At 40.7% G+C, this 15,485-nt stretch overlaps 3 protein-coding genes across 5 annotated transcripts in view; 1 reads left to right on the top strand and 2 right to left on the bottom strand.

Moving 5' to 3' along the window:
- LOC129721503 (dentin sialophosphoprotein) overlaps positions 1 to 15,485 on the top strand; it is a 105,755-nt gene that overhangs the window by 30,130 nt on the left and 60,140 nt on the right. The gene's annotated exons all lie outside the window — the stretch shown is intronic.
- Positions 8,253 to 10,400, bottom strand: LOC129721521 (uncharacterized). Its single transcript, XM_055674196.1, has 2 exons — positions 8,606 to 10,400; positions 8,253 to 8,540 (listed from the first exon to the last, which is right to left on the bottom strand). Exon 1 carries the CDS (start codon positions 10,163 to 10,165, stop codon positions 8,867 to 8,869), a length of 1,299 nt encoding a protein of 432 aa, XP_055530171.1. The 5' UTR covers positions 10,166 to 10,400; the 3' UTR covers positions 8,253 to 8,540; positions 8,606 to 8,866.
- LOC129716671 (uncharacterized) lies at positions 10,537 to 14,503 on the bottom strand. The gene is made up of 2 exons (XM_055666505.1): positions 10,709 to 14,503; positions 10,537 to 10,641 (listed from the first exon to the last, which is right to left on the bottom strand). The coding sequence occupies exons 1-2, from the start codon at positions 14,501 to 14,503 to the stop codon at positions 10,537 to 10,539; spliced, it is 3,900 nt and encodes a 1,299-aa protein (XP_055522480.1).

The raw sequence follows: 15,485 nt of genomic DNA, 5'->3' as shown, positions 1-15,485 counted from the left end.
CTTCTTAGGGTATTCAGGATACGGCTAAAACTTTAGTGCTTTCGATTCTGGTAACACCCTAAATGGTGGGCGACCTTCAAGTGAACCGAACCGATCGTTGCAGCAGCGGTTTCGAACACAGCTCCGTGTGTTTTTGCGGCTAATCAAAACAATGTTTGTTTTTTTTTTGTCATTTTCTACGATTAAAGAAAGGCTTTTCTTGTTCACTTATTTTTGCTCTCACAGGCACTCGACCCTGACTTGGCTTACGCTCCAGCAAACGGAGCGTTATTGTGCGTGCGGCCACAACTGTTCACATTATTGTCAGTCGAGTCGAGAGTGCGCGTAAATCAAATAATTTCGCATCTGTCTTGACCCATGGCTAAGTTCCCCACAGCCCCGCTATACATGTTTTGTGTGGTACAACGATGCGGAAGGGTTTCAGACCGGCTGCCGTTGTTGGTTGTCTTTCATCGGTTCAGCAGACAACAAAGCCGCTATCGACGCGCGAAGCCCCTCGGCACAGAAGGAATGATGAAAATGTTGATTTCAAATGCCTTCTTACGTTCCGTGCTAATCAAACGCCACCTCCCTGACAAACTTGCGCAGCATGCAACAATGTGTGTGTGGTGAGAGGTTGTTTGTTGGCTTTACACCAATTGATTTCCGCATCATTTCGTATGGTTACCAATGCAAAACAGTGGAACATGATTCGTCCTTGCAACTGCGAGCCGCCGCAAGCGGCTCGATCATGTGCTTTCTAGAGCCACACTCCGATCCGGCTTGTTGCCGAAACAAAAACAAAAAACTGGTCGAACTTGGACAGAATGAAATACGATAAACTGGTAGAATCGCTTGCAGAGATCACATACTCAATCGCAGCCAAAACTCCACCTGCTTCATGGTAGCGTCGACTTCACCACCTGTAAAATATGACATTTGACGGCAAATATTTTACTCACCACCCGGGTCAGACTCATCTTCCCATTTTTGACCGCTCCAAGATGCCACTTACCGAAAGTGGTCCTTCTGGGCTCGAAATTTAGTCTTATAGGAGTTGTCACTCTTCGCCACTTGCGGTTGTCATCGGCGGCGTCACCGCCACAGACAACCTTCGCACGATCATTGTCGTCACACGTTCGATGACAGCACGGCGTCGGTCAGTAGCAGCTTTACGAGATCTACTCGCAAATTCACTCACCAAAAATCGTGTAAACAGCCAGCAAGCGGTTTCCTTTCATTACAAGCAGATCTGTTAATTACTAGAGTCCCAGGAAGGTGATCGATTGTGTTTACACGATTGAGGTTGCGAAGCGACCTCTACGCGAGAGCCAAAAACGATGATCGAATCGTTTGGCGCTGAACCTAGTGTTTATATACCAAGCTCACGATTGTTGGCATGTTGTAAAAGTTTACCAGCGAACATTTTGACGAAATCAAAAGCTATTTTTCTCAACATAGTTAATACAGTCCCTCCACAATTATGGGTCAGCTACAATAATAGGTCATTTTTACGGAAATACGCCTATTAGCCATGGTATTTTTAAACTCAGTTGTAACCTTATTTATACGACTGAAAAGATTTGAATTTGCACATGTCACAAAATATAATAATTCTACTCGATGCATTAAACGGTACACAATTGTGGGTCAGTCCAAATTTTGGCCATTGTTATTACTTTTGCATGATAATGAATCAATACTGAATAAAAGAACTTAGTATCAAGCTTATACAAAAATAAAATAACTTTTGTGATGTATTTTGACGGTTTTATAGACTAAATGATTTTGAACGCCAAAAGTGACCGATGATTGTGTCTTTTGCTATGTAAGTAACATTTTTCTTCTCCGCAGATTTACACACATTACCTGCAGTGAAACTAATTGTTGATCGAAAGTACACATTAGAAAATGGAAATAGAAAGTGAAATATTGGTACCTAGTTGATAATTTCTCCGATTTTATATTTATTTTTGAACATTTAGACAACACGTTGACTGACCCATAATTGTAGAGGGACTGTAATCTATTGTTCACAAGTAGCAGAAATTGGTCAGATATTTGGAAATGAAGTTTTGTCTTCTTTTTAGAGTCGAAAGCAGGCTGTATTATACCATAATAGTTAGCAATAAATTTGTTACTCAGCATACATCTGCTGGTTAAGAATACACTGTATAGTACCTGAAATGTCGACTGAACACATACAAAACTCATGCAGTTTAATATGAATTCCTAGATAAAGTATTTTATAAAGACTTTACTCGAAAAACATGCACCAAAGTGAAACTCATTTCGAGCCGGATATTTTTAAAACTCTCACGTAAACACATATTAGCTATGTTTTTGTAATGTTGATTCATTCAAATTCCTCTCCCAGGCTAAATGCCCGCACCTTGGACCTAACACTAAGCATCAAATCCTGGGCAACACTTGCGCCATCTTTCTTACACACTTACATCCACTGTTTCCCCAAATACTGGTCGTTTTTGACGACCTCCTACCAATACATCCCGGTTTAGTGTAATAACACGTTGCCAAATCTGGCCAAAGCGGCAGGCGCTTCTGGAGGTATTCCTTGTTAAATATTCGCCGTTAATGGTGCCTTTCGTTATGTACGGCTTGCTGAATTTGCCGCATCCACAGTACTAATTTGTCAACCTTCTTCTTCCGTAACATCCAGGCGAAAGGTCGACGAAAACCGTCCGGCGGGCTTGGCGTCTGCTTTAATGTACGTCTTGTCCTCCTTACGACGCATTTCGGTTGCCAACCGACTGCGGGACTTGACCACCGTATCCGTTCCGTTTATCCGTTCAGTTAGGCATCTTTCATACCTTGAAGACATTAGGTCTTGTCCGCTTCATTGTCTGCTGAAAAAACCCCGGACGAAAGAATTGACTTTTTTGGACATCCCGAATCGAGATGCTCGGATTTCGCTTGAACCCTTCACCATTACCCTTGAACGATTTTACCACACGGAACACGGTCGATTCCCAACTGTTTCGCGATCCATCTGTGCGACTGGCCTTTTCCACGGCCGCGCTCAAAATTATTTATATATAATTATTATTCAAAATTATTATATATAATAACCACTTGACAGATTTCACATGTGAACATTACGCTCTAAACTAGTTATACCTAAAAACTAATAATTTTTTTACCATGCAATTGTTCAAATGTTAATGGAGATGTTATGTTTGTAACTTTTATATTCGTATGTTATTTAGGCCAGAGTCTATGTTTATATAGAGTCGCGCAAAGAAAAAATCTATCGTTCCGGCAACACAGTTTTTGTACCGCTTGTTGCCAAGAACTATACAGTACTGTTTTTGACCATGTATAAGCTAACATCTTTCGTTGAAATTCTTCACAAGGTATACAGTTTAAAAAGATTGTGTTGCTTTGTTAAATATCACTGAACCAGTTTACAGGTTCATTCTGGATTACATATATGTAATTGAAACTTCGGAAAAACTCATATTCTATATCACGCTTAATTACAACACTTTTCATCCATTCCTAACATTATCTGTTTGTTTATTTACATCGCTCGATTGGTACCCTTGTTTGACGTTAAATTGGTTCCTTTGGTTTCAACTTTGAGCGACTCTATATTATGAAAATAGACACTGATTTAGGCCAACCTAAATTTTAAATATTAAATATTTCACAAAAAAATGATCTTCAAACTGTTATTACACTGGGTTCTTTTTATACGCGGTTTATTTTTATGCATTTCATTAAACGCGATTTGTTTACAATAACGCTGATTATTTTTATGTGATTTAGAAGACTATTTGTACGCGGTATCAAATAAGTTTAGTATAAGTACATCCAGTGTGTCGAACAGTTGACATTTTTGCATGACACCGTATCGAAAAATACTGTTGCCTCTCTTGCAGACTGCGACAGCAGCGTTCAACTGTACGCTTCTCTATTTGAGAGAATCGTGTGACTTAAAGCCAACACGGATGGTTAACGATTCTCTTTTGTGCCGATCTCCAGCCGCTTCGATATCTCGACTGTCGCATTGTGCGAATGACAATAACTGGCAACCATGCGACAATTTAGCACAGTAATAGGATGGAAAATTAATAATTACTATGTATGTACTGCCGAAAAATATCATCAATCGTGTACACCGGAAAATTTGAATCTCAACTTTTAAACCTTTTCATTCGAAAATAGTTCGCTGTAGCGAAAGTCTCATCCAAATTTTGCATATTTAATCAAAAACAGGACAATAAAAGCATGAATCTTACAAATTCAATTAACGTCCTCGTGCCCAAATAAAAATTGACGCTAAGAAAATTGATTCCGCTTCAATTCGTAATAAATGCAATAAATACTACAGACAGCTACAGTCAATAACACACGATCTATTCAATGACAACAATATAAAAAGAAGTGAGCGAGAGAATTGTTGTTCATATTGAATTCCTGACGAAAAGCAAGAGATAAAGCAGAGTGTTTCATTCCACAGAGGTAATCACAAAAATCTTGCTGCTGTCGTGTGAATACTGTAGCGTACCATTACATTTCCCTACCCTGAGTACATCTAATCTGAACTCTGAAAAGCGGTACAATCAACCGCGTAAAAAAAAGACCCCAGTGTACTCACCAACTACATGCACAGTTAACACGAACTGTATTTCATATGAAAGATTGATCTCTTCTCTAACCGTATTTAACAGCTTTATCGTTCAAAATTTCAAGTGTAGTTGAATAACTGTAATCAAAGTTTAGATGTCAGGCGATACCGTACGTTGGTTTTACAATTTTCAGAAAAACTTTAATGTTTAGGATTTCCAATCCTTATTTAACTGTTCAAAAAATTCAAAAATGCAAAATTTTGAGTTATGTCAGTGTTGCACGAAACCGACGAAATGTTGAATACAAGTGCTATATCGGCCGATCAAAACTTGTAATTTTTAAGCATTCATTTCATCTACTCTGGAAGTACCCTGGAAGAGTTATTTGAAAGCCCTTTTCCACTATTTATGCTGCTCAGCAGAAAACTATTTAAATTGAATGACGACTATGAATATGTTATCTCATAAAAAAACTGTTTGAAAAAAATCATGGTAACTTTTGCGCTGAGAGACTCGAGCTACACCAGAACACACAGCTCGCACATTTTCTGATGAAAACTTTGGGTGAAAGTAAATCTTGACGATTAATGAATTTCTTTTCATTTGGGATAAAAAAAAGTTTTCAGTTTCCTGTGCATTTTTTCATCGGTCAAAAAGCTTCACTCTGACCGCTTTGAGGCTCTACTTCCCGAGGTCTGATTGAGCTCAAATTTTGCGTAGGAAACGTTTTGCATGGTTGCACTCAAATTGAAATATCATAAAAATGCAAAATAATACATCCTTCAAAATTTTCATGGTTTGATCATGGTTTGCTAATGTTTGCTAATCAATGAGATAACTTATTCACAAGATTGTGCATATTTTTTGAATTTTTATGATTGATGATCATGATTTTACTATAGTGCTAAAAAAAAAAGATCCACTTGATAGAGAAGAATTGATTTATTAAATTTTCATCAAGAATTTTTTCAAATTAATTCAACGTTACCATCCTCCATCGCAATAGGTCCACAGCAAATAGATTTAATGTACCCCGAATCGCCCCAATCAATGTTGACGATAAGCTCTAAAAAGCATCCAGATAAGGAACGAACAAGAATTATTTTCCCCTGAAGATGTCACTGATCAGTGACGAAACGTCGGACAGCAAAAAACCAGATCGTTCTACTCATTCAAGACTGCTCAGCCGAAATCACAACCAACCATCGTGAACTCGCAGCATTTCCACAAAAAATGTGATACGATACTCAAACAAATTTTACAAAAACTCGCAAATCTTTGAAATTTAAGAGACAGAAATTTTTTGTCTTCTGTGAAGTTTCATAGAATTTATTGAACTATAACTTTGTAGAAGACCGCAAAGCTCTAGCGCAGTGGTTCGTAACCGGGGGTCCGCGGCTGCCAAGGGGGGCGCAAAGCTCTTGGTAAATTTGAAAGGCAATCAAAATTTATCTCTAGGTATCTCTGTTAAAAAGAGATTTCAAATCTTCTGCGTATAAGAACCAATGACATTCATTGATATAATGACCTCATCATATAAAGATAGTTGTTCTGTTCAACATAGATCATCAAGCAGAGATATTCCTTGGTGGAATGAGAAACTGGCAGAATTGAGGAAAACAGCTAGACAATTGTTCAATAAAGCAAAAGTTACTTTAAACTGGGATCACCACAACAAAGCCCTGACTGCATACAACAGAAAATTAAGGCGTGCCAAAAGACAGGACTGGAGACGGGTCTGCGAAGAGATCAATAACGCTCCAACAGCTGCGAGGCTGCACAAACTTTTTTCAAAAGATCATTAAAAAGGTCTTGGCAATCTTAAAAAAGAGGACGGCAATTTCACAGTTGATTCCGCTGAAACACTGGAATTAATGATGAGAACTCATTACTTCCAGGGTCAACACCCATATCCGATGAGGTACAGGACTCAGATGAGGCAGGACTTTATGGTCAACTGAAGTCTATCTTAAAGCCTGTCAAATCTTCACGTCTGGTAGGGTTGAATGAACATTGAGTTCTTTTCAACCTTACAAATCTGCTGAAAAAGATGAAATCTTCCCAGCACTACTCCAACAGGGAAAAGACGCTCTTATTCCCCAGTTATCGTGAGTTTCATAGCTTAAATTTGGAGAAAGGTTCGAGTTGTCTTTATTCCTAATGTGGGAAAAAGGGACAAATCGCCAACAAAAAGAGACTCCCAAAGCTTTAAGACCCTCAGAACTCTCAGTTAAAGACAATGAAGAAAATTTTGGACGACTTTACAAGCCAACAATCTTGGTGAAGTTTCCATTGAGCAAAAACCAATTTGCTCACCAATCAGCTAAATCTACAATAACAGCGCTACAAGAAATAGCTCTGGTTGCTTTTCTCGATATAGAAGAAGCATTCGATAATACATTTTATAGCTCAATGCGCTCCGCAATTGAAGCAAGCGGCCTGGATAACTGTATTATTGAATGGACAATGGCAATGCTAAGAGATCGAGAAATTTCTGCTGATCTTCGAGGTGCGCAGCTAAATAACAGATCTAATAAGGGATGTCCTGTGTTTCACCCTTATTGTGGTCCTTAGTTGTAGACGAACTCCTTAAAAGGCTAACAAAACTAGGATATGAGGAAACTGGATACGCAGACGATGTAGCCATAACAGTTCGTGGGATGTTCGATGGCACGATATCTAATCGGCTAAAAACTGCGCTCAAATTTACTTTAAAATGGTGTAGAGAAGAGGGTTTAAATGTTAATCTTTCCAAAATTGTTACAGTACCTTTTACTGACAGGGTAAAGCAGAAGTTTGCAGAAGAAGTTAAATACCTCGGAGTAACTTGGGACAAAAAACTGAACTGGAATTCTCATCTAGACAAAACTACCTCTAAGGGTAGTTATTCCCTGTGAGTTTGTAGTAAAGCCGTGGGAAAAACATGAGGACCACGACCAACAACATTCCATTGGATTTATTCGGCAATTGTTCGTTCAAAGATCTCGTACGCTTCACTTATATGGTGGCCTAAAATTAATGAGGTAACCACTCAAGCGAAGCTTGGTAACCTGCAGAGGCTTGCCTATATATCAATAACTGGGGAAATGAAAAGTACACCATCAGTTGCTTTGGAAGCCAACAACATTCCATTGGATTTATTCGGCAGGAACATATAAAGCAGCAGGCAGCAAAAAATACTTTGCTCAGTAAACGTTATAATTAGATCATAGATGGTGACCTTGTTGGACACTTAAGGATTCTTAAGGAATTCAGACTGAACTCTGATGTTAAAACAACAGAAGATTGGATGACAACGAAGACAAACTATGACATTCCCTTCAAAGTAGTTAAATCAAGCCGCTGTGAATGGGAGTCAGGAGGGCCGAGTCTGCGTCCAGGTTCTGTTGTGTTTTACACCAATGGATCAAAAATGGGTGAAATTACTGGAGCTGGGGTGTTTGGCCCTGGAGCTATACCAATGGGCCACAGTCTAACGGTATTTCTCGCAGAAATTCATGCTTTTATTGAACGTGTAAACAAGAAAATACAGATTTGTGAAAATCTTGCATAACACCATAATGTGAGTGTTGCAGAGCAAACAAAGAGACAGTATTTCCAGTTTTTTAACTCGATTTATTTCAAGCGGAGTTAAAAAATCCCTTAAATTAAAAGGAAAATTTTTGATTATAATTTGGATTTTAGTATAATAATCTTAAGAACTAGGTTTAACATTTTTTGTAATTTCCTTATTTTCAAATTATGGGTTTTTATAGTGATATAGATTCTACATGCTCTCAGCATGGGAAGTAAGTTGGAGCGATCAAAGCACGTGGGGGCGTATAAGCGATTCATCTTAGGTGTAGGTAATGTTGAACTTAAATTGTAGATTCTCATGCAATCTCTCATGCTATTTTCATGCAGATTCCACTTACGTTTAGTGCTCATTTATAATATTGAACCTCCGTTTTTAATCTGCACTTGGTGATGCTGTTATAATAGATATAAGTTTTAGGTTAGAATCTAAGTCACAATAATTAGCCACGTAAATTTACCGTTTTAAATATTGATAATTGTGTTCGAAAATAATCACTGGGCTTATTATTAAATTTTAGGTATTTTATAATAATTATAAATTTAACTTTAGTAGAACTATAAGTATAATAATCACCACTTTCGCTAAGCCGCTGGTTCAGTCTGCTGCTACTCCTGAAGTGGCGATCTACATTCAACATGGCTGTTTTATCGTTGATCGTAGATCGTTTCCGATCGGTATCGCTCGTGCGGATGATGGATAAAGCGTCGCTTCAATAGGCCTATTGTGAATTGGTAGCACCAGGGGAACTCGCTGAATGTTGGTTCGTCACAGACAGGGTGACATTCCCCCCCAGTACGTCGTGGCCTTGGTCCGACTTACTCGAACTGGAACCGACGTCCAGGATTGCGATGTTCACTGCAGGTCTCTCCAATCTTCCTTGGGATGTTTGCAATGTTACTCGCCGTACTTGTCGATCCTTAGAACGGACGATCTCTATAACTCGTCCCTTCGGCCAACAATTCCTTGGAAGGCGGTTGTCTACGATGACGGCAACATCGCCTACCTGTATTGGTCGCGTCTGTTGAAACCACTTTGATCTTCGCGTGAGTGTTGGCAAATACTCCGTGATAAAACGTCTCCAGATTTCATCTGCGTAGGCTTGCGACGCCTTCCACGAGTTGTTTAACAAAACTGTATTGTTATTAAATGCGATCGGGGGTTTGGCACCATTGGAAGACCCTAGGATGAAGTGATTCGGTGTTAGGGGAAACAAAGAATCTGCGTCTATCGGTACGTCCGTAAGCGGTCTTGAATTAATTATCATTTCGACTTCAGACAGCATGTTTCTTAGTAGCTCATCAGTCGGAAGTTGCCTTGGCTTTATTTGGTCCAGGATCTTTTTAACCGATTGGATTAATCGCTCCCAGCTTCCCCCAAAGTGTGGAGCAGCGGGGGGGTTATACGTCCATTTGGTATTCGGACTTACAAAGTGCTCCATCATTTTATTTTGGTCCACTTTTTGCAGCTCGTCTCGTAGAATACGTCCTGCCCCAATAAAATTTGTACCGCGATCACTGAAGATTTCAATTGGTGCCCCTCTCCTGGCCACAAAATTTCTTAGGGCTAGGATACACGAGTCGGTGGAAAGAGAATGTGCGATTTCGATGTGAATAGCTCTAACTGTTAAACAGGTCATTAGAACACCCCAACGTTTCTCTGTTCTTCTTCCGACTACTACTGACATTGGTCCAAAATAGTCTACACCAGTATACGAAAACGGACGAGTGAATGCAGCCATTCGCGCCACCGGAAGCTCCGCCATCATAGGAGGTGTTGGTTTAGCTCTTTGTATCTTGCACATTTGGCAATTGTACCTGACACGTTTGCATGCTGCGCGAAGCTGCGGAATATGAAATTTGAGACGAATTTCATTTATCACTGTCTCATGATTTAGGTGTTTATATTCACAGTGGTAATCAGCTATTATTAGGTCTGTCAAATAGTGCCGTTTGGGTAGTAAGATAGGATATTTGACCGAATCTGCAATAAACTGGCACGATTTAATGCGGCTGTTCATCCTTAAGACTCCAGCATGGTCAACGAACGGACTTAATTTGTAGAGCTTACTGGATTTTGCCAATATACTTTTAGTTTCTGGTGCGTTGTGGTTGATTAAAAGGTTATATTCTTCGGGGAAAGCTTCCTTTTGCACCTGACGGTATATACACCATTCTGACTGCTGTAATTCTTCCTGGGTGAACGGTATAGCACTTGGTGGGGAACGAACCTTTCTGCGTCGATAGGACAGATACCGTAATACATATGCCACAGCTCTGTGAAGGCGCTTCCATCTAGAAAATCGCTCGAAACGTATTATGGGTATGTACTCATAATGGTGAAGCACATTTGATAAAATCTCTTCATCGGTTGCTCCAACATTCTCCTTATTCACCGGCCATTGATTTTTTGGTTCTTTGAGAAAATCAGGCCCGGTGAACCAACGACCGGATGCGGTAAGGTCGGGTATTTTCTGCCATTTTGTGCCTTCATCCGCTGGATTTAAGCGTGTTGAAATCCAATTCCACTCGGCTGGCTCAGTGGCTTCTAATATTTCACCAACCCTGTGTGCAACATATGTAGAATATCGTCGGTGGTCGGATATGATCCAGCAAATAACGTCCCGAGAATCCGTCCAGAAGTATCTCTCAGATATCTTCACGCGGTGCACTGCGGCAATGCTAGCAGCCATGCGTGTTCCGATCACAGCGGCTTGCAGCTCAAGACGCGGAACCGACACATATTTCAAGGGGGCAACTCTAGCTTTCGCTCCTACTAGGGCACATTCTATTGTACCCGCCTGCTCGAATCTCAGATATGCCACGGCGACCAGTCCGTCCCGTCCTGCATCGACGAAAATATGCAATTGAGCAACGTTATCCTCTGCTGCTGTCGTAGTTTGTCGATAGCAACGGGGAATGCTTAGCCTCTCAGCTTGCGGCAAAACTTTTAACCACTCCATCCATTTGTCTGCCAGCCCTGGCGGTATTTCTGCGTCCCAATCTGTTTTTGCACGCCACACCTCTTGAAGAAGAATTTTAAGGAACATTAAGAAACCAGTCATCAATCCCAAGGGATCGTAAATCCTCATGAGTGTTTTTAAGAGTTCGCGCTTTGTCGGAATCTTCTGTCCGCTAAGTAGTTCTCTATCATGTTTTGGTGAAAGTTTGAACGTAAACGTATCCGACGAAATACTCCACCACATGCCCAAGACTTTTTCCGTTGCCATTTCGGAGCTGAGATTTAAATCTTTCTCGACAGCGCCTGCCTCGCTGACCGTTTCTAGCAGCCTATTTGAATTAGATAGCCAATTATGGAGCTCAAAACCTCCTTGTGCGTGGATAAACCGTACGTCTGAGGCCAGTTGTATAGCTTCGTCTTCGTTCTCTTCACTAGTCAGAAGATCATCAACGTAGTGATCTTTCTGTATACAAGCTACGGCTCGTGGAAACTGTTGCTGGAAACGTGCAGCATTGGTGTTTTTCACAAATTGAGCGCAACTAGGCGAGCATGTGGCTCCGAAGGTCATCACCTTCATTATGTACACATCAGGAGACCTCCTTGAATCCCCATCTCTCCACAGAAACCGCTGGCTTTGTTGATCGTCTTCATTGATCTCTACTTGATGGAACATCTCTCGTATGTCGGCTGCTATAGCGAAGCGATACTCTCGGAACCTGTATAATACAGATGGCAAAGATGCAAGCTGGTCTGGTCCAGTTAGCAGGACAGAATTTAATGAAAGTCCGCCTACTCTGGCAGCGGCATCCCATACTATCCGAACCTTACCGGGCTTGTTAGGATTCATAACCGGAAAAATCGGTAAATACCACTTCCGTGGGTGCTTCTCAGCAACTTCCTTAGGGCTCAACTTTCGTATAAAACCTTTTGATTCATATTCTCTTATTTTCTCTTCCAATGTTTTAGCTAGTAGATCATCGCGACTCATCCGCCTCTCTAAACAAACTAAACGCTTTTCGGCCATGGATTTACTGTCTGGCAGTTCTATTCCATCCCTTCTCCACAAAAGGCCAGTTTCGTAACGATTGCCTTTACGATGTGTTCGAGACTGAAGTAGCTGTGTAGCGCGCTCATCTTCTTTTGAGAGTAATGGTTCAGTATTGCGTACAATGCCTAAAGAATCCATAGAGAAATATTTCTTCAGCTCAGTATTTAGACAGGAGTCTCCATCCTCAAAACACGGACAAATGTGAAAGCTGTGGCAGGCGTTGAAACTACTACCTGGTGTATTTGTACTAACTGAGCATGGACCGTAGATCAACCAGCCCAGTCGCGTTTTGGTAGCAACTGGTTCGTTTGCCGCTCCTTCTACACTCTTCAGGGCATTGCCGACATGGCAGTTATCGATTCCGATTAATATCCTTGGGGAAACAGAATCATACGAGTTGACTGGCAGCCCTTTCAAATACGCGTATTGTCGTGATAGGTCCTGAACTGAAATCGATTGCAGCGGAAGGCTAAGCGTTCTGACTGTGTGCACCTTAGGGAGCACAAACTTTTTACAATGATTCTCTAATCCAGAAATTTTCAGCGTTAGTCGAACGGATTCTCTCTCCTCACGCTGCTGGCCGCCTGTCCAGTTTAAACACAGTGGGCTTGGCATACCTTCTAGATTGAGTTCTTTTACCAAGCTATGATCCATGAATGTTGCCGATGACCCATCATCCAAAAATGCATATGTTCTGACAGAAACATCCTTTCCATGCAGAATAATAGGAATGTACCTGAACAAAACTTTTCCAGTTGAACCACAATGTGCATTGCAGCTTTGAGAAGATGGTTGTTTCGACGACTGTACTGCTTTATATCTTGCGTCGTCGTGAAGCATTGGATGATGCATGAATGTACACCCGTTCCTGCCGCATGAGGATTTTATAATGCAGGCTCCAAAATGTTTGTTGAGACACTTTTTACAAAGCCTTTTCTCCCTTAACGCTGACCAACGTGATGAAATGCTCATATTTATGAATGCTTTACAGACATCTGTAGAGCTGCATGCTCCTTCGCAGATTACGCACCGTTGTATAGCTGTTCGTATCCCGGTAGGTTTCAATGGTTTCGTTTCTTCAGAGTGAACGTTCAGGTAATCATCTTGCTTACGGTTCTTTCTATTGATTGGCGGTTCGACCGGAGATATAGTGACAACACAAGCAGCTTCCACCAGTTTTTCTAGCCAATCACCGAAACTCGACAGTGTAACCAGTTGCAAAGATTGTCTGTGTAATGCCCAATTCAGTTTAATAGCGGGCGGTAAACGATCAACTAACTCCTGTAATAAGGCAACATTACATAAATACTCGTCCAAACCACACGCCTTGATTGTAGCGCAAACGTTCTGAATGGCCACACCGAAATCGATTAGAGTATTTAGCTTCTCTGCTTTTGGCGACGGCATTTCCCGTATGCGTGTAACAAGCGAATGTACTATAACTTCAGGACGCCCAAAAAGCGTTTTCAAAGTACTCATAATTCCTGAAAGATTCGACGGATGCAACAAGCGACTGCGGACAGCTTCTAGCGCCTTTCCTTTAAGGCATCGTTGGAGCCGAAGAAGATTCTCCTCATCACTATACCCGCACATTCTCGTTGAGCTTTCGAAACTAGCATGAAAAAGGGGCCACTCTTCCGGATGGCCATAAAATACGGGTAAATCACGAGCTACCGCCTGTCGAGCCGCCAGTTGGCTTCGACTGAGCTCGTTGTAAAGTGTCGAACTGGAAGCAGCTGAATTCGCGGTCGTCAGCCCTGTCTGGTTTATTCCCACAGATGATCGCCGTCGTTGGAGTAAAGAGAAACGTTCTTGGAGTTGTCTTTTCTCTAAAGCGTGCTTCTCTTCTAACAATCGAAGCCCATCTTCCAGTTCTTCGTCATTTTCGTAAGCACTCTTATTAGCATCTATAGTCGTCGAATTTGCTTTCGGAAAAACGCCCGTTGAATTTGCATCGAGCTCATTTCTATTCGGCCTCGATCCTGTATTGAACTGCACTCTCTGATTTTCTCTCACTTCAGTATATGCCAGCCTTCTTTGCAATAATCCGATTTGCTTACGTAACTCCTGGATGCAAGCTAGCTGATTCCTTTCCGATTCCTGCCTAGTTCTTTCGGCTGGTGTTGAATGGCCTGATGTGACCTGAACATGGCACTGTGCGCAGTTCCAGTCTCTTTCCGACTCACTTTCACTCACACCGACACAGTTGAAGTGAAACCACTGATTGCAATTATCGCAATTTATCATTTTGCCATCATCCGGGGCATTACAAAAAGGACAAACCGACTCCAATACCGAACTTTCAAAGAGTGAATTGATTTCTAGACCTGTACCATTTTCTTGTGCCATTTTAGCGCATATACCACCCGATCGCAAATAAACGGATTTTTTAATTTTTGTTGCAGAGCAAACAAAGAGACAGTATTTCCAGTTTTTTAACTCGATTTATTTCAAGCGGAGTTAAAAAATCCCTTAAATTAAAAGGAAAATTTTTGATTATAATTTGGATTTTAGTATAATAATCTTAAGAACTAGGTTTAACATTTTTTGTAATTTCCTTATTTTCAAATTATGGGTTTTTATAGTGATATAGATTCTACATGCTCTCAGCATGGGAAGTAAGTTGGAGCGATCAAAGCACGTGGGGGCGTATAAGCGATTCATCTTAGGTGTAGGTAATGTTGAACTTAAATTGTAGATTCTCATGCAATCTCTCATGCTATTTTCATGCAGATTCCACTTACGTTTAGTGCTCATTTATAATATTGAACCTCCGTTTTTAATCTGCACTTGGTGATGCTGTTATAATAGATATAAGTTTTAGGTTAGAATCTAAGTCACAATAATTAGCCACGTAAATTTACCGTTTTAAATATTGATAATTGTGTTCGAAAATAATCACTGGGCTTATTATTAAATTTTAGGTATTTTATAATAATTATAAATTTAACTTTAGTAGAACTATAAGTATAATAATCACCACTTTCGCTAAGCCGCTGGTTCAGTCTGCTGCTACTCCTGAAGTGGCGATCTACATTCAACATGGCTGTTTTATCGTTGATCGTAGATCGTTTCCGATCGGTATCGCTCGTGCGGATGATGGATAAAGCGTCGCTTCAATAGGCCTATTGTGAATTGGTAGCACCAGGGGAACTCGCTGAATGTTGGTTCGTCACAGACAGGGTGACAGTGAGCAATTTCAATACAAGCAATTGCCTCGAAGACACTATAGTTCTAAAAGGAAGCATTTAAACACTATGAGTTCGCGACTGTACACTGTGCAGCGCAGCGGTGAGTGCTTGTCATGTTGGGTACACGCTAGTGTAGTAGT

This window comes from Wyeomyia smithii, chromosome 1 (assembly GCF_029784165.1).
Source record: "Wyeomyia smithii strain HCP4-BCI-WySm-NY-G18 chromosome 1, ASM2978416v1, whole genome shotgun sequence".
In the NCBI taxonomy this organism is placed as follows: domain Eukaryota; kingdom Metazoa; phylum Arthropoda; class Insecta; order Diptera; family Culicidae; genus Wyeomyia; species Wyeomyia smithii.
Note: the sequence above shows the minus strand (reverse complement) of the source record. Positions and strands in the feature narration are given on the sequence as shown.